Below are 27,903 nucleotides of genomic sequence, written 5' to 3'. Positions count from 1 at the left end.
AAGCATAGGAGCCCAGAGTAAATAATGGCTTTCCCAGACAAGCCAACTCGGTTGTTATTTACAAGCTCCTAGGCCACCTTGCTATTGCCAAGAAAATCTGCTTTACCCCTTTGCAGCTGTTCTGTCTGGTCTCTGGATCTATACTTGCTGAAAAAAATAGTTATTGTTATGCTAAAATCACAATGGGACTCACATCACTCACGGCTAAATAGCACCGATAAAACTATGAAAATGGCATTTTGGCATTGAAAGTTATTTTCTCACAGACTTTAACAAGATTCAATGCTTTTGTTCTCATAATGCTCTGGTATTTCCAGCTTTACAAAAAAAAAAAAAGATAAAAATATGAAATAGTATTCTGGCATAACATAATCCTTTCTCCAAAAGGGAGGGTTTTGATTTTGCAAACAGGGAGCCAGCAGGGGCTGTGTACAAAGAATTTAATATTGATCAGCAATCATGGTTGTGACCGCAAGGGTGGCGTTAGCAGAGGCTTACCTCTTTCTTGGTGAATTCTGGTGAGTGGTCATTTTTGTCATCAATCAGGATTGTCGCTGTGGCTGTGCCTAGTAATCCATAAAACTGTCCAACCATATCTTGAGCCTCGATGATCAACTCATACTTGGGATTTTCCAGAGTCTACAAAGCAAAAACACAGCAGAGAAGATGGCATTTAGATTCAAGTCGGTAGCAAGCATATTGCTTGAGCTGCCTCTGTGGCCTCCTCCATCGAGGGCGGCCATCTTTAATCAGTTATAGCATTTGTACCTGTGTGTATAAATACTCCTTGGAGTCTCTCCAAAAGGAGATAGTCACTATACATAGACTGGAGTTGGCTGTGGGGATGGCATCTATTTTCTGTTCTTCTTTAAGGGAACTTTTGACACATTCCAGAATGTTGCGTTTCTGGGGTTTGGGTATACATTGCATGTTTTATATTTATGCCCACACATGTCATTTCATAGCAAACTCATGAAACCGACCTCAAAATGAGACTTAGGACAGAGATAGCAGCGTTAGGAACTCACACTTACTAAACAATAGGATGGGCCAGGTATTCAATTCCTATACTTTTCAGAAATCATCATTGTTAATCTTGCCAACAAGCATGCTAAACCACATTTGTTGTTCCCATTTTACAGGTGAAAAAAAATAGTACCTTGTACTGCACTTCTTTCATGTCAATTTTAGTCATTAAGTTTTTGTTGTCATGTTAAATTTGGAAGATGCATTTTAATCGCACCACGATCTGATAAGTTTGACATGGCAATATTGCATTATTGTCTTTCAACGTACACAAATTTTTTGAATATTTGACAGACATTTTGCTACCCTATTTAAACACTCAGAACAACTAAGTGGCCCTGATCCCAAGATGAAGAAGAGTCCAGTGGGCGGAAAGCAACCCAGCCTGCATTCACATTTTTTTCTGTTTTTCTTTCTTAATTCCTTTATCTTTTCACCCAGCCTCCCAACACCCCTCCCCTCTAACAGCTGTCAGTCTATTCTCTGTGTCTGTGAGTCTGTTTCTATTTTGTTTGTTAGTTTATTTTGTTCATTAAGTTCCATATTTAATTGAAATCATATGGTACTTGTCTTTCTCTATTAACTATTAAGTATTTCAGTTAGATACAGACAACAGCATGTTGATTACCAGGGGGAAAGGAGGGTGGAGGAGGTAGAAGAGGGTGAAGGGGGATAAATGGTAATAGAAGGAGGATTGATTTTGGGTGGTGATCACACTATAGAATACACAGATGATGTGTTACAGAATTGTACACCTGAAACCTATATAAAGTTTATGAACCAATGCCACCCTAATAAATAAAATAAAACAAAATAAAATAAGATGAAATAAAATTGCCCTCTGTGGTGGATTTGCCTGTCTTGGTCAACTAGGACATCATTCTGGGAAGGCAGCTTCCACATTTCCTATGGGGACCTCTGGTCACTTATTCTCTGCCCATGCAGTGTGGGTTGGATTGACTTTTCCCACCATCCATCTGGCCAACTTTTGGAATGAGCCCTGATCAGAAGAAATCAATAAGTGCATGCCAAGCCAGGGGCCTAATGACTAGTCAGGCACAGGACTTGTGTTTGACAGATGAGAGAAGGAAGCCCTGTTTCCCTGTGGAAGCATTTATCCCAGGAGCTAGATGAGCCATCTCATGCCACAGCAGAGGTGGGGTGAGGGATGTCTATCTGAGAATGAAGCCATCCATATCCTGATAGAAGTGATTGCACTGGAGACACTTCATCATGCCATGCCTGAAGTCAGTCTTACCTATGGACTTCCAGCTAATTAGGGCATTAATTTTTCTTATTTGATTAAACCAGTTTGGATTGGTATCTTAATCACCCACACAGAGAGTTTAAAGTTGAACCACCTTTAATCCTACCTAATAATAGAGTAATATGCAAATTGACCTCACCTTCACTACTCCTAAGCCACGCCCACCAGCCAACCCACGCCCACCAGCCAATCAGGAGCAAATATACAAATAAACCCAACCAAGATGGCTACAGCCACTGAGAGTGCGAGGGAGGCTTGGGTTTCCGCAGTAACAAAAGAAGCCATCCTGTTGCTGGCCTAAGCCTCAACTCAAGGCTACAAAGTTTCAATTATAGAAGGTGAATTAACTCCAACAGAAATCACTGCTGGCTGCGGAGCGAGCAGCAGGCTTGGCTTTGCTCCAGGCTACAAAGTTTAAATTGTAGAAGGTAAATAAATTCCAGATACCAGGGCCTCCTCTTGGGTCGCCAGGGGGCATGGCCGGCCTGCAAACCACCACAGGCCCCTCGCTCAGGCCGCCCCATGCCCCAAGGGAACCCCCACCCTTCAGGGCAAACCAGTCAGACTCCACCCATGCACCAGGCCTCTATCCTATCTAATAAAAGAGTAATATGCAGATTGACTATCACTGCAACACACAATATAGCTGCCCCCATGTGGTCAAAGATCCTGCCCCCATGTGGACACAAGATGGCCACTACAAGATGGCCAGCAGGGGAGGGCAGTTGGGAGGCACCAGGCCTGCAAGGGAGGGCAGTTGGAGGCGATCAACCCTGCAGGGGAGGGCAGTTAGGTGTGACCAGGCCGGCAGAGGAGGGAAGTTGGGGGCAAACAGGCTGGCTGGGGAGCAGTTAGGCATCAATCAGGCTGGCAGCGGAGTGGTTAGGGGGAGATCAGGCTGGCAGGCAGAAGCGGTTAGGGGCAATCAAGAAGGCAGGCAGGTGATCAGTTGGGAGCCAGCAGTCCCAGATCGGGCCTAAATGGGCAGTCGGACATCCCTCGAGGGGTCCCAGATTGTAGAGGGTGCAGGCTGGGCTGAGGGACATGCGCCCCCTCTGTGCACGAATTTCGTGCACCGGGCCTCTAGTAACAAAATAAAAGGACTTTATTTTTTTATCGAAGGTCCTACCAATTGCAAAAGTCCTACCAGTATAACGGCTTCAAAACCATTGCTTATTCCAACCAATAATTAGGAAATACCATGATAAGCAAAGAACAAAAACACAAAGGGGATCTATGATTTTCTTCTAAAGCTAAAAGTTAACATGGGAATTTTTACTAGCTCAGTTCTCACTGTCCCCCAAACTTGTAAGTATTTTTAAAGGGTAGCAAGCTGTTTGCTCCAGGAACCTTTAATTGGTTGTTTCTTAACTAAGACTTCTGAGTTCCTATCTTAAGGAGCAGTAGTTCTGTTGGATGGTTGGAAGGCTCTAAACTCTAGAAGATGAATGGGATGCTGATACACTCCCTGAACAGGTTACTCACAATGTACCCCCCAACTTTACTGTAACATTGTTTAAGTTTAAGGCATGACAATTGGATACACATATATAGGGTGTCCCCCAAAATGTACATACACATTTTGGGTAATTATAAAGGCAGTGTTTATGAAAATACATTTCATTTTCAAAATTGAGCTATCAGCTGTTAAAGTGTGTATACATTTTGGGGGGACACCCTGTATATTGTGAAATGAGCTCCACCAGGATGGAAGGTCACAGAATTCTCTCATTGCTGAGTGCAAACAGAATTTAGCACCAAGCCAAGCTCTGGGTAATTCCGGTTCTGCCTGGTTCAGTTGGCACCACTCTGCGAAGGTGCCTGAAATGCCATCTACTCTCAAGCCGAAGCTGGAAAATCATCAGCCTAATGTAAGTGACTTTCTACTTATCATTGACAAGTTGAACTGGATTTACTATTTGCCATAAATTTTATAGCTGGACGATAATGAAACCAATAAATTGGACCATCTTCAAAATTTTCCCCAAGTGTCTCTAGACATACTAATCACTACTCAGTTCTAATTTCTTGTATGACTTTTTTACTTCTGTAATAATATATTGCATATTTTGGGAAGCACGTAACCATAAAAATAAGAAATTATGTAGGTTTTTTTCTGATATTCAAGAGATTATAATAAACTTAATGTCATTTTCTCCATGTAATATCATTTATCAATATAATTCCTTGACATTACTTTAAGGGTTGCATGAAATATAATATGCTAATTTATAATTAACTTAATCTTCTGTTATTAGGACTTATAAGTTATTTGTAGGTTTAAAAAAATTTTATTTTTATTTATTATTGCCACTATTACAGATGACCCCCCATTTTACTCCCCTTTGCCCACCTCCACCCAGCCCCAGCACCGCCCCCCACCCCCTTTTCTGGCTTTCACCACACTTGTCTGTGTCCATGGGCTGTGCATATACACTGAGTGGCCAGATTATTATGATCTCTGAACGCATAATAATCTGGCCACTCAGTGTGTGTGTGTGTGTGTGTGTGTGTGTGTGTGTGTGTGTGTATGCACATATTAGAGGCCCAGTGCATGAATTCGTGCATGGGTGGGATCCAGCCAGCCTGGCCAGGGGGAGGGGACATGGGTGATTGGCTGGCCTGACTGCTGGTCGAACACCTGATCAAGGGGACAATTTGCATATTAGCCTTTTATTATATAGGATATACACTGAGTGGCCAGATTATTATGCATTCAGAGATCATAATAATCTGGCCACTCAGTGTATGTTCTTTAGCTAATCTTTTCACCTTCTTTTATTCAGTTCTCCCCATTCCCCTAGCTGTGTAGCATTCCATTGCATAAATGTACCACAGCTTTTAGACAATCTAAATAACACTACAATGATCATCTTTATTTAGGAAGTTTTCAATATATTTTGATATATTTTTTTTTGAATGACAGATTCCAAGACATGGAATTACTTGATCAAAGAATATGAATATTTTAAAGCTCTTTATTCATATTTCAATATTGCTTTCCAAAAAGATCTTACCAATTTTCATAGCAGTTCTACTAGTATGTTTAATTTATCTCAGGCATGGCTTTTCCCTAAAGAATACCCAATCTTGCTCCATGAAGCAAATTGGGAGATGAGTGTGATTCTATGATAGCTATCTTACAAGGATGCCAATTCCTCACAGCAATCACTCTTCTCCAATTTGCAGTACAGGTTGCTATGGACATGCACTACAGGGCTGCTTCAAGCACTAAGGGGAGATGTGCTGTGTTGCCTTCCCAGTGTCCATCCCTTCCTTCTCTTGTATCTATGCTATAATTCTTTTGGGGGCACGACCTATTCCTCCATCTCAGCACAGGTGGAGTTAAGTTAGGTCTGACACTATTCCTGATCTAGGGATGGTCATATGGCTCAGGCCTGGACAATCAGGGCCTCCCATTCCCATGTCCATGTGATGAGCGAGTAACCTAGGTGAGGCCACCTGGGGTTGAAACTCAATTCCAGAACACATTTCTTTTACAACTTTTAGGTAAAGATGTCCTCTTTCTGTTGGGCTTGAAGGTGGTAGGGCATAAGTCTGGAGCTGGTAGTGGCCATTTGCAACCACAGAGAGAAAGTCAGCCTGAGAAAGAAGATAACACAGAACTGAGAGGTAGAAATGAAGGTTTTTGTTTTTTGTTTTTTTAACTTCATTTGAGCTTTTTTAAGTCATTTTGAAGCCAGAATTTATCCCTCAGATTTTGTGAGTTCTGTGAGCTAATAAATTTCTCCTTTCCTTAAGACATTTAAATAAGATATTCTGTGAGTAGCAACAAGGGAATCTTGACTAATGCAACTAATGTTATGATCAATTTTCTGCAGAAAGTGTAAGAGCTATCATTTCATGCTACAACATCACAATAGGCTCCTCACAACAACATTCCAATAATTTCATGAGTACATTTAAAAAAAACATTTATCCCTCCACAGAAACATATTTTTTAAAAAAATATATTTTACTGATTTTTTACAGAGAGGAAGGGAGAGGGATAGAGAGTTAGAAACATCGATGAGAGAGAAATATCAATCAGCTGCCTCCTGCACACCCCCTACTGGGGATGTGCCCGCAACCAAGGTACATGCCCTTGACCGGAATCGAACCTGGGACCTTTCAGTCCACAGGCTGATGCTCTATCCACTGAGCCAAACCGGTTTCGGCCACAGAAACATATTTTTGATCTGAGAATGTTATTATATTTTTTCATTAATTTATGCACCCATTTAATTAGAAGTTATTGAATACCTACTCAAAATATTGTTCTGGGTTTTGGGGACATAGGGATGGGAAATCAGGGTTCCTTTCTGCAGGAAGTTCAGGGTTGAGGACAGGATATTTGCATATAACTGCAGCAAAATAGATTCACCACTAAGCCGACTGGATGCCTGTTTGTGATAGCACAAAGGAAAGACACATTGGCTTAACTCTCTGATAGTTTAACAAATTTTATAAATAATTAAAAAAAATGAACCAGCCAATTCCCATCTCCTGAAGTAAATAAAACTTTATGACTGCAATGGGAAATATATTGATTAACCTAGCAGAAAATCAATTAGACTATTTAGTAGATAAATTGCAAGGTTTGCAAGGAGATGTTCCAAAAGGCTCAATTTTCTGGCAAACTTAAGGCTACCATTAAAATGTTTTTACTATTGAAAATATACCCAATTATTGTGAGAAAAATAGAAACTATACAGTCATTTCTAAAGTGGAAAGGGGATTCTCCTCTAACCTTCTCCAATCCCAGCCCCATTTTCAAGAGGTAAATATTGTTATTGTAGTTTGTTGTCTCCCTCCTTTTTCCTACACACACACACACACACACACACACACACACACACACACACTTTATATGCACTCATATCAAACAAATGATAGCATTCACACAGCTGTACAATTTGTTTTAGCATCTCATTTTCATCTCAGTGCTTATAGGTCTGTCGCTTCATTTTAACATCTGTTTAACAGCCTACTGTACGGATGCATTATAATTTATTCAGTCATTCCTTATTGGATGGCCATTTGAGTTGTTTACAAGTTTTCATTTTTAAAAGATAAACAAGTCCATTGGCCTATCAGTGTTTTGTGTTTTTTTTTTCTGTAATAAACATTATTGCTTTTACAATGACAGCAATAACAAAAACCGAACAATCAATAATAAAAGCAACCACCTTTGAGATGTAAAGACCTAGAGAAAATGCCACCTGAACCCCGAGCTCTCGTACAACTGGAGTGCCTTCCACTCACAGTGACCTGCTTCCCACGCCAGCGGAGCCTTTCCCAGGAAGTCTTTCCCGTTCCCTCGCTCTTGTAGTCACTCTCACTTGAACTATACATACATGTTCATTGCTGTACCGCTCAGCAGTCACACTGCCTTTGTTGCTCTGCTGAAAAAACTAGGCAGCCTACAGCTGCCCCGTTCTCTGGGAAGGACCATTGACACAGAGAAGTAGGCCCTGGTGGCCATGGGTCAGGTTTGTCTTTCTTGCACTCACTGACTGATTCACAGGTAACTCCCTAACCCCCCTGGGACAATTGGTTTCTGGGAATATGAAGCGTGGAACCAGGCATCACAGACAGAATGTAAGGCAAAACTTCTTTCCTCTCCCCACGTTGCTCCTGGGCCCATAGAGGGATTTTTGCCTTCTTAAATGTTTTGGGAGTAAGCCTACCACTGTGGGCTCCGCTCTGCGTGTGCAGAAGGCACGCCTCTAGGGGATGAGACCTCCAGCTGTCCAACTATCCTGTCACTTGGTGAGTGAACTGAACAGGGGGCTGGGAGCCCCGTTATCCTCTCAAGGCCAAGCTGCACTCTCCACGGCAAGAATCTCACCAGATTCGTGCATTTATTTCTCTCAGTTGGTTGGAGGCTCAGATGGGAGATGTGTGATCAACTCCAATAGAAAGAGCCTTTCAGGCTGAGTTAGGCTGAAGGCGCTGCTCTAACCAGAAAGATGCGGGCTCTGCCACTGAGAGCTGGGGCTGTGCCCACTGCTGACTTCAATCTGTCCTTGACTCTGCAACATACTCCAGTGTTTGTTCGGGAGATTCTTTCTGGCACTGAAACCAGCCAGTCTCAGTTTCAGTTCTTTGCCACCAAAGGAACCTGTGGTGAAGCCAAATGTTACTTGTTCACCAAATCCTACTTCCTTTGACTCGAGGGCAGATAGCTAGACTATAACATGTACTCGTGTGACCTGTTCTGGACAATGGAATATGGCAGAAGTGATGTGCTGGCATGGCTCCTAAACTGCCCACAAAATCCTCTGTGTTTTCCCCTTCCCAAGAAGGGAGAACCCTGCATCTCAAAGTAACTATATGGAGCAGAGCCCCCTCCCTGACCTGCTTTAGACTGTGACATGAACAGGAAAGAAGCCATTCCTTAGGTTGAAGGAAGTCGGCTGCAGTGCTTAGCGCTACCCTAATATAAAGGCTATATTTCCTGTTTGGTTTTATTTTGAATGCCCATTTACTATCTTTCTAAGTAAATGACAAAGTTTTCAAGGGCAAGTTCAATGCCTTTGACCCCCGCACCTAGCCGGTATGTAACACACAAGGTGGGCAATTTACTTTCATTGTTGATAATGATGATATATTACTGTTTCCCTGAACTAAATTATATCTCAAAGGTCTGAGCATATCAGTGGCATTTCCAAACCAGAGTCATTTATTCTCAGGGAATGGCTTATACGTTGGGGAGCTCTAGCTCAAGGAGATAGGATTTTATTTTGACCAAGAAATGCACTGTGTCAAAACTGGGAAAATTAAATTGGCTGCTCTGATTTCATTTAAGCTATCTGATCTGTAAGACATAGCTAAGAGAGTCAAGCTGCTCTCCTGGTCTGGATTTGTAGTCATGCATTTCTACTGCATTTGCTATCTGCTCCTGGGTGTCTACGAGCTCCCAGTTAATATCTATCCTAGAAACAAAGGAAGATGGTGTGTCTGCAAGAAGGAGCCTCGGGTATATCTCCACAGACACACGTCAGGTTCACTGAACACACTGATTTGAAAACCAAACATTTCATCTTGAAAAAAGAAAACCACGCCGTGTCATTAAATATGGCACATAATCAATCACTGGACCCTTGATGTTTTACACAGCGACAGCAACTTCCATACAAGTATGCATTTAACGGAACATTTATCACTAATAACAAGCATAATGGTAGCTGTGGGGGGAAATCAACGAATAAATGTTACATGGAAAAGGTTTTGCCATTAACCCATGCAGTCCCCTATCCTTCTCTTGTATCACCTTAAACCATGCTCCACGTGTCTCTTTGCACTCTGTCCAGACTGAATTTCTTTCCACTCTACCCCAGCTTTTCTTCCTTTTGACCTTTCTGCCTCTACTTCTTCCTCCAGGCCGATTCCTGCCCATTTGCTGCTGTTCATTCTTTATTGCACTGAAGCTTCACAAAGGCAGAGGCCTTATTGCAGAATAGGTGGTTGACACTTAGGAAGGGACACTCGAAACGAGATCAATTACTATTATCCTGGCTCCACCACTTAGGAGCTAAGCAATCCTGGTCAAGTTATTAAATTCTCATAGCCTCAGTTTCCTTACCTGTAAAATGGGTAGACTACTACTACTTTCAGGGTAAGTGAGAATGATAAGAAGTAACGTAGTGCTAAGCACAGAGCCTGGCCTATGTCAATGCCCAATAGGCGGCTGCTGTTATTATGTAGTAGACATTTGGAAAGTCTTCTAAAGATGGGGCAGAGCTAAGGCTGGCCCCTAGGAACAGTCAGAAGGAACTGAATGCTGTCAACAACCACTGAATGAGGCTGGAAGTGGTCCGTGCCCAGTCGAACCTCTGCTGAGACTGTAGATTGTGGACAAACACATGGGTTGCAGCGTTGTGAAAGTCCATTAAGCAGAGGACATAGCCAAGCTATGCCCAGACTCCAGAAAACAGAAACTGTGAGATAATAAATTTTAATCGTCTTAAGTCATTAGTTCTGGGGGTAATTTATTATGCAGCAATAGATAACTAATACATCCCCCCCCCCCCAGCACTTATCAGTCTGTAATATTCTTGTTTATTGATTACTTATTTATTGGCTATCTTGACTCTGACCATTTGAGCTCCCAAGATCAGGGACTTGTCTTGTTTAGAGATTTATCTCCCAGCTATTAATTTAGTGCCTGGTACATTGTAGTTATGTAATAATTAGTCAATCATAGGTATGTTTTTATAGAATAACTAGAGGCCTGGTGCATGAAATTTGTGCACTGGAGGGGGTGTCCCTCAGCCCAGCCTGCACCCTCTCCAATCTGGGACCCCTTGGGGGATGTCCAACTGTTGGTTTAGGCTCGATCCCTCTGGCAGTCGGACATCCCTCTCACAATCCAGGACTTCTAGCTCCTAACCACTTGCCTGCCTGCCTGGCTGCCTGATTGCCCCTAACCACTCTGCCTGCCAGCCTGATAGCCCCCTAACCACTCCCCTGCTGGCATGATTGACACCTAACTGCTCCCCTGCCAGCCCGATCACCTCCAACTGCCCTCCCCTGCAGGCCTGGTCATCCCCAACTGCCCTCCCATGCAGGCCTGGTCGCCCCCAACTACCCTCCCCTGCAAGCCATCTTGTGACAGTGTGGGGGGCAGCTATCTTGTGACAACATGGGGGCAGCCATCTTGTGGTGGCCATCTTGTGATGACATGGGGGTGGTCATCTTGTGACGATGTGGGGCGGCCATCTTGTGGCAGCCATCTTGTGATGACATGGGGTGGCCATCTTGTGATGCGAGGGTGTGAGGGTCAATTTGCATATTACCTCTTTATTATATAGGATGGATTACACAGAGTGATGTGTTCATAAATGTTTAACAGCAGAGTCTCTTGATTTTGTAGTGTTTGTCAATTTTGGTGGTTTACTAGTAAATATTTCTACCATGGCTGATTTCAAGCTACCAACATGATGTCACTGAATGCATAGTTGGAAAGAGATATCCACTGTAGAGAGCGCCTGGGAAGACACATGGGCATTTCTTTAAATTGTCAGATGAACCCAATGTGACAGCAAAGCCATGCCCTGGGAACACGCTTTGCCAAAAAGCAAGGGTGTTATCAGCATTGACTCTTATCTTTGCCCAGGTGTCAGGGAGTGAGTTTTGATATGTAAATCTAGTCAAGCACCAGGAATGCTTGGGCCTACTCAAGAATGCAAATAATCTCCTTTGTCTTGACTTTTGGTGAAACTTCCTGGTATTTGGGGGAATAAAATAAACACGCTGCATCGGTTTTGGGTCACTGTCTCTCCAGCAGAAGAGGGCAGCGGTCCCACCCGGTTCCCAGCTTTTTCCTTCCATTTTGTGTCTTGTCTCTTTCTTTCTTTTATTTCTCAATCCCCAGCCCTTCTACTCGAAGAACCGGATCATCTCTCTTTCCGTGCTGGATGAGGAAAAGAGAGACCCTGCCATAATCCACATCAGTTCTTGTGAGCCAGTAAGAGCTTATCCATTGTGCTTTAGTTGTCAAGGAAAGCTCTAAGGTTTTTTTCCCCCCCAACTAATCTCTTTGTTGTCTAACATTTGATGTACTGTTAATAAGAAATATTTACATGAGATTTATAGCAAAGATATAACATAATTTGTTCAGTCACTCATCAGCTTTGTCCAGATAGGCTGGGCAAAGCAAGACTCCTTGTTATATGGCACCAGAACAGGGACCACATTCTTCTCCAGGTTAGCTGCACCTGACACCTGGCATATAAATATCACAAACAGATTGGTGAAAACATTATCTGAAGCAGAACCAGTTGTTGTCTGTCTGGAGTTTGATTTATCCACTCTGGCCACATAACACTGGGGATAGGTAGTTCATAAATCCAGCAGGAACTGCATACATTCCCTCACAAATGTGCCTTATTCCCAGTGCCTATGCTGTATGGCAAGTGGGTTTGACTTGTGGTTGTCTTTGGGCCTCCTTACACCTTGCTCCTCAGTGCTAATGTGAACATTCCTGTTCCTGGCTGTCACCTGCTGTGTTTTCACTCCCCTGCTGGAGTCGGGTGGGTAAGGAGAAGGCTGCAGAGCTCATTCCTCCAGATTTACTGGTTGCTGACAAAGCCAGCAGGATGGGCAAGCAACAGGGGAAATAACACCGATTTTTGACTTATACAGTTAGAATATCCTCAGTGATTCCAAAATCAAATAAAACATTTCCAGGAGAAGCGTACATTTTCCGATGTTATTGATGAATTACAGCAAGTAAGCTGCTAATGGCAGACCTGGAAAATCACCCCCTTCAGACCCAAGGTGGCAGATATTTGACATTCAGTTTGATTCCACTAAAACATTTATGTAGTACCTTCTAGGTTCAAGTAACTCTGCTAAGGAGGTGATGAATGACAGACCCTGCTTTTGGTGCATTTATACTCCAGATAAATGAACAAAAAACAAGTGTGTAAGGTCTGATGAGATGCCAACATTATCAAAACATTACCAATTAAGGTCCAGGTGAAGGGAGTCAGAATGTGGGGTGCTCAAGAAGGCTATATGGAGGTTACTTAATTTACCAAACAGTAACTGAGCACTTACGATGTGTTAGGCCTTGTGCAATGTAGTGGTGACAAGTAAAGGGAGCCAAGTCTAGTGGGAGGGACCCGGATAGTTTCAGTAGAATGGGATAGGAGTGAGAACAGAGTATTGTGGTATCACAAAGGAGAGACTGCCCCACCTAGACACTGGGGAGGGAGAATTAAGGACACATTCCTGCTGAAGAGAGTGTCCTACTATAGAATTAGATGTGGGGTCATGATGCGGAAGTAAATTTCTATGGAAGAAGATAGGAGACTATTCTGGGTTGCTATTCTGGGTTGCAGAGGGTACTGGCCCAAAGGCAGGGCCTGGGCAAGGCTGGGCAGGCCAAGTCTCTCTCTAGAAGGCGGCTTTTGCAGAGTAGGGTAGGGTGACAAGACTCTGTTTCCAGAAAGGAGCAGGGAAAGTCCTTTGGAGAGGCGTCCATGGCAAGCAAGTCTTTGCACTCGCTGATGCGGGAGGGCTGGGTTCTCCTCCACCTCATGGCAGTTGCCCATGGCTGGTCCCAACCCCAGGCTCAGCCCGTGGCTGCTCACACACCTTGAGGTGTAGAAGATGGAAGGGGAGACAATAAAGTAGGACAACCAAAGCTCAGCAGTGAGGTGTGAATGGGAATGATCTTTCCGAAAACACAAAGAGGGGACAGGGGAATGTTCTTCAGAGGAGCCTCAGTCAACCCAGCTGGAGGCAGTCTCAGGTTTGCCGCAGTATGAAATCGGGAAACTGATGTTCCTGCTGCTCACCAAGCACTCTCCAAAAGCAAATAGCTTTCCTTGGGTTTCGATTTATTACCATCTAAAATGTCATTCTCTGTATGGGTAATAAAAGATAATACGTTTTATGGGGGCTCCTTATGTTAAGGTTTTACAAAATCTGTTATTAAATGATCTGCATAGAATCTAAATGAATCTTACTAAGTTACATGAAAGAGCAAGGTGGTTTTTTTCCCTTTTCTCTCCCCGAAACCAAGTGCGGTTAGGAGGGCGGCGCTCTCTGCATGTTTCCTAGTCACACAGGAGAAGGTAATGCTTTTGTCAGACTTAAAATTGTGTTCTGCTGTGTAATCGGCTTCACAAAGTTATATACTGATCAAAACGGCCAGAAAATTCAATTACTGACTCCAAATGACAAAAGCACATGAGCTCACCAAGGGTTGGAGGCTGTTTCTAAAATTAGGTTCTAAATGCCCATCACTTAGAGCAATTTCAGCTTTATGACCTTTGCCCGTCGGTCCTCTGCTGTTTATGGCCCCTGTGCATTAATTCCAGGAGCTTAATCAGTATTACCTCCTCCACTTCAGGAAGTGCAGTCTGAGCGGCCGCAGGAAGCCTGATTCGTCCACCATTTCTTAGAACTCACTCCCATTCGGAAGTGAACCCCTAATCAAATCTGCCATCGGGGTTACTTATAATCAGTGCTCTATGTTTCCCCTTAAGTCAAATGCATTTTTATGCAAAGCTTACTTGGGTTTGGAGTTCTATTGCAGGCAATAATTCCAGGTAGCTTTCGAAACCCGGGAGCCCGCTGAGAGAGTAATGAATCAGCAAATGACATCCACCTACTCTACCCGAGGATGGGAAAACAATTCAAGACATTGCCTTTATGCTGTCATTGGGTTATACTCTTTGAAAATAAATTGAACTAATTCTAAATCATCCGAGGAAAAACCACACAAGATAGATTCCAATTACGCCACTGCTATTGTTCCAAAAGCAAATTCACATACCAGGGAGCAAGGCAATACGGCTGGCCATGGGTTCTTGGGAAGGCTCTGCTGTCGATTTCATGCTGGCACAGCGAGTCCTTTTGGTCACCTTCCTTCAGCATAGCTTGGACAAGACCACCTCATGTACCGTGACCCGCTGCCTTGTTCTCAGGAGGCAGCCCCTTTGTTCCTGAAATTGTCTTGGCTCTGCAGACCAGAGCTAAGCCTATTAACATCCTTGAATGTTTCGGCAGCAAGGAACAGGAAGTCAAATGTTACAACTTAACATTTGGTCCTGACCTTCTCGGCTCAGCCTCACTGACAGACAGGATGTTGATCAAGATGAGTGTGTTTTTCCTTCACGAATTATACAACCCACAAATATGTCCTTGGAGGCTCCTTTTAATTTTATTTAACACAACAACAATAAACAGAGTTTTCCGCATTCCCTCCCGCTCCTCCCCAGAGTCCTTTTCCAAGTGGAGGAACCTTGAACTCTATTGCCAGTTCTTTGGGAGGGAATCCAGGGCCTTAGCTTCTGTCCCAATGGGATTCAGGCCTCAGGCCCAGGGTGAAAACACACCTCTGTGCCTCCTGCTCCCTCCTAGCTCGAACCCGGGCCTATGTTCCTCTCTGCTCTAGTCCATAGGCACTCACTCCTTGCTAGTTCAGCTGGGTTCCACCCAGACCCTCCGTCATTATAATAATCATGACTACATCCACTGAGCCTTACTATATACTGGAAACACAGCTCAACCCTTCACGTGAATTCCTCAGTGGATCCTCATGACCCTGCTGTGAGGTGGGTAAGACTGTCGTTCACATTGTACAGGTCAGGGTGCAGCTAGGACTGGGTCCCCAATTCTTGGCCCATCGCCTCCACTCCTAATTGCTATGCTCTGAGTCTCTTTGTCACCTACAGTAGCCAGAGCCTTTCTTTGTAGAAGCCTGAAGATTCCACATGGGAACCCATTTCCCAGCATTCACACCAGCCCTGCATGGGTTGCGCTTGGAAGGACGGGAGCTTTTTTGGGATAGGGCACCAGTCACGGCCAGCTCTTTGAACAATCGTTACTAAGTTGCTAAATGTCTGCCTTCTTCCTGGAGACCCTATTTATTCCCACAGCTTATTCTACCCACCCCTATTGATTCCGACAGCTTCAATTACCATCTGTCTCCTTTATGTCCAAATCTCTCCTAATTCCCAGATGCACACTTCTAAGTGCTTGCTTGACATTTCCACCTGAATGTTTCACAAGCACTGCAAACACAGCATGTCCCAAAGTAAACGCAGGGCCTCCCCAGCCAAGTGCACTTCTTCTCTGCCCTGGCTAATGGTGTCAGCCTCCACCCAGGCACCAAACCGGAAACCCTGGTATCCTCTTATCCCCACTGATTCTCTCTTGGAAAGGAGTCCCACGATCTCAACCTCACTATTTCCACTGCATTTGTCTTCATTTTGGTCACTGCCATATCTCACCTTGGCTGCTATTTGCTGAGATAAGTAGAAGCCAGCAGTCCAAGATTGTTAGAGGGATGTCTGACTGCCGGTTTAGGCTTGATCCTGCAGGGATCGGGCCTAAACTGGCAGTGGGACATCCCCCCGAGGGGTCCCAGATTGGAGAGGGTACAGGCTGGGCTGAGGGACACCTCCCAGTGCAAGAATTTCATGCACCGGGCCTCTAGTATATACATATATGTATATAGATATTTATCTAATCTATATCTATAGCTATCTATGCATCCATCTATCTACACATACACAAATGTTAAAAATGGTTAGTTCAATATGATGGAATTACAAATAAGTATTCTTCTTTTCCCCCTGTTTGGGTTAGCCATATTAAATTTATATATATACTAGAGGCCCGGTGCACGAAATTCGTGCACTGGGGAGGGTGTCCCTCAGCCCAGCTTGCACCCTCTCTAATATGGGACCCCTCGGGGGATGTCCAACTGCAGGTTTAGTCCCGATCCCTGTGGAATCGGGCCTAAACCTGCAGTTGGACATCCCTCTCACAATCTGGGACCGCTGGCTCCTAACCGCTCACCTACCTGCCTGATTGCCCCCTAACTGCTCCCTTGCTGGCCTGATTGCCTCCTAACTGCTCCTCTGTGGGCCTGATTGCCCCCCAATACCCTCCCCTGCTGGCCTGATCACCCCCAAGGCTTTTATTAGTATAGATATGACCCTGCACAGAAAATTTTACTAACCCTGCTTTACAATAAGGGCTTGACGATTGAATCATTAGGACCAGACACCAAGATTTCCTTTCTTTGAATAGTGGAGGGAATACTTATCTTGTCTTTAAGTTGCCCGGAAATTAAAATGAGATAATGACTTAGAAAAGTATAAAAGCACCATATAAAGACAACTGTCTTTTTAATTAAGTGGTAAAATGAAAAACACTATTTTTATTCTCCCCTTCCTTCCTTTACAGCTTTTATTTAAACTTTGAAATTTATAAAAATTTCACTCCAATTTTCATTTCTTTACATTCAACATTATTTTGTATTCGTTTCAGGTTTTATATTAGTTACAGAATAGTGGTTAGACAATCATGTACTTTACAAAGTGTTCCCCGATATTTCTAGTACCCACCTGGCATCATACCATCATTACAACACTATTGACTATATCCCCTATTTAAGTGACAATGTGTTTACAGGTTCCTTTCTTTTGTGTTGCTCGTCCTTCCTTTTCTTTCTCACTTCTTCCCTCATTTTCTTTATATAGTATCTCAATTGGCCATCAAAGCTCAGTGAAGGCACTGGGACACGCTTAATCCATTTTACAGACCAGGAAACTGAGGCCAATTCCAGTTGGCTGTGGAACTTGACTCAGCACACAGGAAGCCCTCAGAGCCATGCTCTTTGCACTTCCTAAGGGGCAGTGGCCCAGCAAACAGAACAAACCTTCCAGTCAGGCTTCCGAGCCTCTTTCTCAAGCACCTCTTCATTGCGGATGCTCCACATTCTTTCCTCTCCCCCCATTCTTTACTGCCCCCCCTTCTCCGAAGCAGGTGGAAGGCTTCCCACTCATTGCCTAGGCATGCTCTGCCATGGGGCAGGGTGTTGCTCTCCTCTCACTTATATCATAGCTAGTCTCTTACCTACCCTCAGGCTTCAGGTGAGAAACTGAGGCTCAGAGGGGTTCATTCATTCATTCCACAAACATTCTCTGAGGACTGTTTAGTTGGTGGAGATAGAGCCACAGACAACAGTCACAAAGATCTCTTCATGGAGCTAACGTTCTAGATGAGGACACATTGTAAATAAGATCAACAGAGATAAATGCTTCGGGAAAATAAATAAGAGGGGGGTCAAAGCATCCAGGGGATGAGGGTGGAGACTCAGTTTTAAGTAAGGTGGCACGAGAAGGTCACATCTGATTAAAGCCATGAAGAGGCTGAGGAGGAGCAACAGGGTATCCTGGGATAGAGCAATCCAGGCAGATGAACTAGTGAGTGCAAAGGTCCTGAGGCAGGGGAATATGGGATGGGTATTTTTGTCTAAAATATTTAATAAACGCTGAAAGTAACTCTTGAGGGCTGATTTCCATCTTTTTTCTCTTCTGCTCTATTGATGTGCAGGGCAGTAACTGTTTAAAATAAGAGCAAATACGAGGAAGTATTTTGGATAGATGACTCGACTGTAAGCTTTATGAGGCCAGAGACCACACCTGCCTTCCAATGCCCCACTGTTATTTTTGGAGGAGTGAACAAATGTAGTTGTGATTTTTGTAAGAGAGAAAAAAATTTTCATCCTTTCAAAGAAAAGAAAAGGCATGTTTCTGTTAATGCCAGCTGAAATGCAATCTGCTCAAATTTCATTATAGATATAAAAATCAAAGGCTGCGATTTTAACAACATGAAAGTATTTTAAAAATAAACAGAATAAATGGCACCATTTAAGGAGAATGTGCTTTTCTTTCTTTTATAAACATTGACGCCCACAGACAGAGATCTGTTACCTAACAGGGATGCTAAGTGTTAACATCCAGCCCAACCACCAACGCAAGCATGTGACAGTTCTCCACTTCAAGTCCACGGGAGTTTTAGTAAGAGAGTGTAAAAGAAATGGGAGAGCAATGAATGGGAAGAAATGAATACTGGGTGGTGTGTATTGATCTTGGATTTAGGACCTTCCTGATCCATTTACCAAGTTATCAATTCTATCTCTCTAAATTGTTCACATCTGTCATCTTTCCATTCTCATTGCTCCTCCTATAGTTCAGGCACAAAAAACAGCCACTGTGATTTCCCTGAGTCCCATCTCACCCCGTCAAGAGAATCTTCATTAAAATTATATTTTTAACAGTCAACTCTGATCCCTCAGCTACTTAGCTCTACTTCATGCCACGGCTCCCTCTGACCACCAGGATACTGTCTAGACTCTGTGGAGTGGCACTAAAAACCCTTGGAAATTTGTCCCTCTCTGCTTGCATTTCCTATCATGCCTCTCCTCATTCATTACCTACCAGGAATACTTGATCAGTGGCCATGGTGTCTCAAACATGCCATGTTCTCTCCACCTCTATGCCTTTGCAAACACTGTTCCCTTTGCCTGGAACAGCCTCTATCCATGTGTCCCCAGGCAAGACCTGCTCATTGTCTAAGACTCAGTTCCCATGTTACTCCTCTGTGAAGCCTATCCTGATTCTGCCACCTCTATTTGGGAGGCCACTTTTCTACTATCATCATCTACCTAGAAAGGCTGTCATGAGGATTGCATTGGAGGCTGCCTGCAAAATGCTCAGCACAGCATGTAGTGGACACCATGAGCTAGAGTGTGTGTGGACTGTGGGCAAGCTAACCTCACTAAGCCTCACTTTTACATCCATTGAATAGGGAGAATAACAGTATCTGTGAGGACTAAATGAGATGATATGTGTACAACAGCCAATAGTGACATTTGTTGACACATTATTACTGCACTCAGCATGCTCTCTTACTGTACCATTTATCACTCTGGATTGTGCTATATGTTTACGAACCTGTAAGCTGTTAGAATCACCTATGTCTTTTCATTGTCATATCCCCGACACCTAGCAAACTGTTGGGCATGTAGATGTTCCTAAATCATTAACCGATGCCTAAACAAACGTCTACTGCCCTCTCCATCTCTCCAAACTGTACCTGTCCTCGAGGGCTCAGCACGAGTGTGTCCTCTTGTCTAGAAAGCCTTTCCTCCTTCCTGGCGGAGGATAGCATCTGCTTTTAAACACCAACATCGTGTGTCTCTCACATTTGTCGGTTTCCAGGTGACATTTCAGCCTGGAACCTCAGTGGTTATTTAAATTTCCACCAGTCCAAACGAGGTGGCGTGCCTGGGTAGCTCTCAATCTGCCAGATCCTCGCAGCTGGGACTGAACGCGGAGCCCTAAGCCCAGCACACTTTAACATCCATGAAGATGCCCTGTGGCTGTGAGAAACAAATCCTTTGACAAAGTCTGAGCAAATCAAGAATGGCTGGACATTCTTCCCCATCCAGGAATGGCCGGCCAGCAGTATTCTCACAGACGTACCATTAAACATCCTCATAATGCTCTGAGAGAAAACTACTCAAATCCACCAAGCATAGCTCTTTGCAGCCTGAAGATTGCTGTTGTATAAGCCAGAGGCACCCACATTAAAAATAAATGCTTAGTCGGAGAATATTTAATGACATGGAAAATGTTTCTATTACATTGTTGAGAGAAAAATCAGGTTACAAAATTGTCTGAATACTGAAATCCCATTTAAAAATGTATTTATATATGCACAATTTTTAAACAGAGTAGGATAATTATATACAAGATATTAACAGCAATTATCTCTGAATGATATGGTTATGCATTTTTTATTTTGTCCTCTGTGTCCTTTTCTAATGTTCTATTTTTTTTTTTACAATAAACACATTATTTAGTGGTCATAAAAAGAATATATTTTATTAGCAGGACTAAAATGTAGGGTTAAGGTGCTTGGGCCATGTTTATGTGATTCTGATGGGTATGTGTGGCTTGGATGTGGCCTCTTCCTCTTCTCTCCTCCTCACCCCTTTTCCCCCCTTGCGGGGGGGGGGCAGTAATAGTGCAAACCCATGGCCCAGGCTTTGCTTGAACCAAGGTGTGATAGTCATTACTATTTCCAACAGGGGCATCTGTGAGGACCTCACATGACAATAGAAAGAGCGTACTAAGTAAAGAACACCAGCTCTCGTTGGCTTTCTAAATGTCAGTGTGCAGACCTGCACATTGATATCTCAGCATACACACAGACTTCTCCAGAGAGCTGGCCCAACAGCTGGCTGGGGTGTGAACCAAGAATTCAACTAAATGTTAATTGGCACCGAGGCATGACATGAGGGTCCTTAAAAGACGGTGCTGGGAAATTTTGTCTTTTCATGTTTCCTTTTTTGCTTCTTTAATGTGGTTGGGTTATCCATAAACCATGAGGAGGGTCTGGTCAGTGAGCGCAGCAGGACAGCTGCTGTTTAACTCTTTCCTTTCTGAGACATCCATTCTCCACATGATTTTCTGTGCCGGTCACTGCACCATGATGCTTAATGTTTAGATGGAAATGAAAATGTGCAACCAATCAGCAGGCTGATTATAAATACAAAGGTATTCAGAGAAATACAAATTGGTGATCAAATAAAGAAGCACTTGATAGCTTGGCTCACAAATGCCAGGTAAATGTCTGCCACTGGGTTTATTAGTCATTTCATAATTTAAAATATAATAAAGTAGACATTATGAAAAAGGTGAAAAAACAGCCTATAGAATGGGAGAAGATATTTGCAAATCATATATCTGATAAGAGCTTACTATCCAGAATATATAAAGAATACTTACAACTCAACAAACAATAGACACACAATGCAATTAAAATATGGGCAAAGGACTTGAATAATTCGATAGTTCTGCCAAGAAGCTCTACAAATGGCCAGTGAGCACATGAAAAGATGCTCACTATCAATACTCACGAGGGAATGCAAATCAAAACCACAGTGAGGTGCTACTTCACACCTAGGATGGCTTTAATAAGAAAAAGGAACATAAATGTTGGTGAGAATAGAGAGAAATGAGAGCCCTCAGACAAAACTGGTGGGGATGTGTTCTTTACTTGGAACATTCTTCCTAGTGTAATGTGGGGTCCTCATAGATGCCCCTATTGGAAATACTAATGGCCGTCACAGCTTGGTTTCCAGCCGCTGTGGAAACATTTGGCAGTTCCTTTAAAAGTTAAGCATAAAATTATCTTATGAGCCAGCAATTTCACTCCTAGGCATATACTCAAAAGTACAGAAAACAGGTTCTTAAACAAATACATGTACATCAGTGTTCATAGCAGCATTATTCACAATAGCCAAAAGGTAAACAAACAAAAACACAAATGTCCATCCACGGATGAATGGATAAACAAAATGTGGTATATTCATACAATGGAATATTATTCAGCCATAAAAAGGATGAAATACTGATTCATGCTATCATGAAAACACTATGCTAGGTGGAAGAAGTTAGACACAAAATGTCACATACTGTGTGACTCCATTTGTATGCAATGTCCGGAGTAGATAAATCCATAGAGACAGACTACAGATTGGTGGTGGCCAGAAGTTGGGGGGAGTAGGGAATGGAGAGAGGCTGCTTAATGGATCTGGGATTGCATTTGGGGATGCTGAGAATGTTTTGGGACTAGATAGAGATATTGGTTGCACACCATTGTGAATGTACTAAATGCCACTGAATTGTTCACTTTAAAATGATTAATGTTTAATAGATAAATGCCATCTCAATAAATCATACTATAAAGTGCCTACTATACACTGGTTGCTGGGGCTACAAAGGTGAGTAAACAGCCATGGACCCTCCTCTTATGTGGAATATAGGCCAATGTGGGGGGACAGATGTCAATCATACACATTTCTGTTAAGTGTAGCTGTGAAATGCGAGATGAAGGAGAGGTTCGGGGTGCTTTGAAAGTGTCTACAAGAAGAACTTGAGCTTAGATCAGCACGAGTTCTCAAGGAACTGATGGTTGAGTTGAAATATGAAGGATGGGTAATGGGATGAAATGGAGGGTAGGATGTTCAAGATTGGGAATAGCAGATGGAAGGCCCTGTGATGGGAGTGGGTGAGGAGCAGGAATACCCACAGAACTGAGGGGAGAGGGCAGACACTTGGTGTAAGAACAGGCTGGACAGAGGTGGGCCAGACCTTGCCGACCTTGCAGTCGTGGATGGACTGTTTGTTCTCCTGAGAGAAACAGGACTTCGATGGGAGTATTTTAAGGAGGAGGCTGACATGATAAGATCATTCTGGCTGTAGTGTGACATATTTGTCTTTTTCCTTTTCTCTTTTTTGATAACAGCTTTACTGAGATACAATTCATATAATGTAATTCATTTAAAAGTTTAAGATTCAATGGCTTTTAATATAGTCACAGAGTTGGGCAACCAACACCATGATTAATTTCAGAATATTTCAAAGAAAAACCCCAACCCCATAGCAGCCACCCCTGTGCTCATTCCCTGGGACAGTCATAACAGCACCGCAAACAGGGTGGCTTAAAGCAACAGACATTTATTGTCTCATGGTACTTCATTCCTTTTTACAGCCAAATAATATTCCATTGTATGGATATATCCCCTTTTGCTCACCCATTCATCAATACATGAACATTTGAGTTGCTTCTGCTTTTTGGCTATTATGAGTAATGCTGTTATGAACATTCATGTAGACATTTTTGCGTGGACTTATACTTTCATTTCTCTTGTGTGCATGCATAAGAACATAATTTCTAGGTCAGATTATTCATCTTTTAAGCAATGTAGGTATACTAATAGATTCCTTTAAAAATTACTTTTTGTGGGTTGGGGTCTTAAAACTGGGGTTCATGGAAAACTCAGGGATGAATTGGGGAGATCTGTTGGCCCCAGAAGTGGTATGTCAATTTACAATTCCTTGTACAATGTTTCCTGGGGAGATGTTACATTAGATTCTCAATAGCACCTGGTGTGACTTGCTCCTGATGGGAAGCTCCACTGAGGGGAAGAAGAGGGAATTTGTATGTCGAGACTCACTACGAATCACAGGCACTAAACGCAATCTCCAACATGCAGAGACACTGAGGATGCAAGGCCTTCAGTAACTCACAGCTCCATAGCTGGTAAGTGGAAAGGTCAGGACTTGAGCCTCCTTCTGATCTCAGAGCAGTTAAAAAGGCTCAACCTTATCTAGTCCCGAGATTTGGTTCTTAGCCGGGGCTCCAGCCTCTATTTCTCAAGAAGGTGTCTGAGGTGCAGGCTTCCAAGAGAGCAATGCCACTGAGGGCCTGGTGGGTCCTCCCTGCTTGGAGCTGTGCAATCAAATCTGTCAATAATCAGGCCACATTTTAGGCTTTAGACTTGCAAGCTCAAGTGTATCTTCCAAGCTCCTGTCTCATCCCTGGAGGGTATGTACTAAGAGAAAGGATAATAGCAACAATAGCAACTTCACTGTAGTGACAATGTCTGTGGTCATTTCCAGAGCATCTTCACTGAGCCAGGCACTTATACACCTCATTTGAATTTGCATGTCAACACTGCATGGTCTGTATTAGTACTTTTCCCACTTCACAACTGGGAAATCAAGGGGCACAGTGCTCAAATGGGGTGTCCTGGGGAAACTTTGGCTTGGAGCGTGGGAGGGAGGTGTTTGGGTATCCCAATCTCTCACCTAGACCCAGGGAACCCATTCATTCAAATCTGGGGCAAGATGATCTAGGTTTCCCAGTCCGAAGACTCAGCACTGAGAACTAATTGGGTAGCTACTCAATTAGCATGCACGTGGCTGGCATGTAGTAGGTCCTCGATAAATGTTTACCAAATAAAAGAGTTAGCAGAACTGACAAAAACTACAGTAATTAAACAGATGGGTCTTTTTGCCTTTTAAAGAATCTGCTGTAGGGATAAGAAAAGAGTTATCCCTACTTAAAAATGTACAGCCACATTTACAAGCCTTGGAGTTCTTTCTGCCTTTGTTATTTTAGAGTTTAACGAATGTTAGATAGGTTTTTATTTATATAAGTCAGATGAATTATGACAATTGTGTGGAGCAGGATCCTGAGGTTGAATTGAGACTCAAAGGGCAAGAGGGCCACTGTTGATTAATGATGCCCACTGTGGGGGCAGGAAGGGGAAGCAAGAGAATGAGTGCCAGTTTCCTCCCCGCTGTGGTTTCCTCACCTTCTGCAAGTTCAGTGTCATCTCCATACTGACCAATGGTTGGCCTGGTACTTTCGCTGAACCTGAGCAAGTCCCCACCCACTAAATCCTGACAATGCTGAGCTGAGCCACACCCACTGGCACTAGATACAAGGGGCCAAGCCATTTAAGAAATAGGTATGTTGGCGCCAGTTCACCAGATGCAATCATGTAATCAGCTCCTAGACATACTTCAACCTCACTTCTATTCTCCAAATCCAATGATTCAAGATTCCTTCAGTGTCTAAATCTTTTTTATTCTTTAAATTTCTCAGCAGTTCAGCAATGTGTCACTGCATTGTGCAGTCATAAAAATAATATTAATGAGACGTGGTGTGAGGCAATACTCATACTATATTCTGTGGATGAAAAATACCGAGTGTGTCAACATGTTCAAGGCCTAAAAAGAGAGCTTCATCATTCAGCCCACAGTCTCCGTAAGTACTGTATACATTTCAATTCTTTATGTGTGAAACTTAATGAGTTTGGATTCTTTGCCTCATTGGTCATAGTGCTAGGAAATAAAACCAAGGAAAAGGCATAACTTTCCCACATTTAAACCTCAAATGCATCAAATCCTTAAAACAAACCAAACAGAAATGATTACAGAAATTTATAGGAGGAGTGATGTATGATTTGAATTTCCAAAGCGTATTTTGGGTCTGTTACAAATTCTTCCAAATCAGGAATGCCATGTTTGACTATTATACGTGTTCAATGGCTTTTCCTCTGCTCATGCCCCGGGAGAACCGAGGAATAGCACACATTCACTGGTGAGCTAACGCTAAGCTAGGCACAGGGATTTATTGGGATCTTATGATGTGCCAGGCCCCATGGTTGGCACTGGGACTAAAGAGATAAATCAGACATTGATACTATATCTATCCAGGTAAGATGAGATGGTTCAGGAGGGAGAGTAGAAGAGGAATAAAAAACTTTAGGAAGTGAAATAACCACTGACTATATGGTTACTAGACTCATTCAGGTGATCACTATATAAGGTATATAGATGTCCAATCACTATGTTCTACACCTGAAATAAGTATAATATTGTATGTCGACTATATTTAAAAAAATATTTTTAATTTATTTCAGAGAGGAAGGGAGATGGAGAGAGAGAAACATCCATGATGAGAGAGAATCATTGATCGGCTGCCTCCTGCACACTCCATACTGGGGATTGAGCCCGCAACTGGGCATGTGCCCTGACAGGGAATTGAACTGTGACCACCTGGTTCACAGGTAGATGCTCAACCACTGAACCATGCCTGCCAGGCATTAACTATACTTTAATAAAAGAAGTAGACCTTGTTGTCAGCTAGGGTAAGAATAATTATTATGAAAATAGATAACATTTATTGATCACTGAAGATATGCTAGGTCAGTGAAGGGCAACCTTTTGAGCTTGGTGTGTCAAACTTTGCCAAAAAACTGAGCATAACTCGGGTAGTGTGTCACTTTGAGGAAAAAACATTATTTCGCAAATGTTTCATCCTCAGGAGCAGCAAATGTTTCATCCTCGGCATGCGGCCGCCTCAGCGGCTGCGTGTCATCAGAAATGGCTACGCGTGTCAGTGCTGACACGCGTGTCATAGGTTCGCCATCACTGTGCTAGGTTTTTGAATTGTCCAGACATTATTCTATCCAACCCTTGCCGTATCCTGTGACAAGGATATTACCATCATATATGCCCATTTTACAGATGAGAAAACTGAGGCTCAGAAATGTTACACGACATCTCCAAGAATGCAGTAACAGAGTGAGGGTCTGCACCCAAGCAGAGTGACTGCTTAGCTCTGTGGCCAGCATGCACATTCTATGTGATGAGTGAGGGGATCGAGGTCTCAATGTGGTGGGTACTTTCTGGCCTGGGCACCTAGGTAGATAGAGTTGAGACCATACTTGGGATCAAGACAAAAAGAAAAGGCAGGTTTGGAGGACAAGAGAGGAGCTAATTTAAGGATGATTTAAAACTGAGAAGAAACCATTAGGAAGAATAAACTCTACCCCTGTTTCTCTTCCACAGAAAATTGCCTGGGCTAGATTCTCACAGCAAATGCCAGCTCACCTTTGAGGGAGGCAGACCCAATATTTCTTGATTAACTGGTAGGGTAAAGGCATATGTTCACTATTACCTTAAATACTAACCCAGAGGCTGCTATCTCACTGTCAGGATAATACTTTCAAATTTGCTTAAATTTAGGTTATTAGTCTAATGCAATGTATGATCACTTAGGTGATCAATATCTATTATTTTAAAGAACAGAATTTAAAGTAAAAGAAATACAAATTTGAACCAATGCCAAGCTGAAGGAAATGAAAAGAAGGCCACGCAAGCATCCTGCAGCAGGCAACTGTCCATCTGCTTTTCTCTACAAGCAGTTCTCAATGTCCCTTCACGTCTGCATCAGTATGAGCTGCTGGGAAGTGATCATTTTCTATCCTTTAAGTCCCTTGCAGGTAGAACATTTAGGCTGCTTTCTCTGTAGCAAAATGATATAGAAAATCCATATGGGGTAAATTGGGTGATGATTTCCATTGGAAATTACTTTCAAACATTTTGGTAATTACACAAAGTGAGGAGGCCTATTATGATGGTGGAAGTATGTACATGGTAACAGGTTATCTTTTGGTTTCCTTTGGTAGGTGTAGTTCCCTCCTGCTGGCAAAGGACGCAGCTTCTCTGTGTTTGAACATTCAGTAGGGGTTGCCAACCCTTGGACCAGATGCCTGTACAAAAATGGACAAAGGGAATCTTCTGGAATTCTAAGATGGCCTTTGTCACCTCTTGATGAATACCCCTGACATTTCCCCCAGTTATCTCACAATGTTGCACTCACTTCTCACAGCAGCCATTTGGGAAGGGCAAGGCTCTCCCCTCATTAGACTGAGTGCCAAGAGGAAAGAACCTGACTTTCCTCGGCTTTGTCCCCACCACCTGGCAGGTGCTGGGACACAGACAGAACTCACCTGGCAGGTGCTGGGACACAGTCACCACCATCTGTCAGGTGCTGGGACACAGTCAGAACTCAGGAAACATTTGCTTAAGTGGCAGAGGGTGACATCATCTCTTGAGAGTGACACAGGCCAGCCTTTGATATTAAATGTC

The 27,903-nt window shown here is 43.1% G+C and overlaps 1 protein-coding gene across 2 annotated transcripts in view; it reads right to left on the bottom strand.

The window, feature by feature from the left end:
* The window catches only part of CDH13 (cadherin 13), a gene marked incomplete at its 3' end in the record, with an annotated part of 1,039,464 nt that overhangs the window by 142,070 nt on the left and 869,491 nt on the right, over nt 1-27,903 (bottom strand). For both annotated transcript variants that reach the window (XM_079760072.1, XM_079760071.1), the window contains exon 8: nt 499-639. In XM_079760072.1, the coding sequence (XP_079616198.1) occupies nt 499-639 (141 nt within the window). The remainder of the gene's footprint in view (nt 1-498; nt 640-27,903) is intronic.

The sequence above is a fragment of the Cnephaeus nilssonii genome, assembly GCF_951640355.1.
Source record: "Cnephaeus nilssonii genome assembly, chromosome: 20".
Taxonomy (NCBI): Eukaryota; Metazoa; Chordata; class Mammalia; order Chiroptera; family Vespertilionidae; genus Cnephaeus; species Cnephaeus nilssonii.
This window is presented reverse-complemented; position numbering and strand designations above follow the sequence as displayed.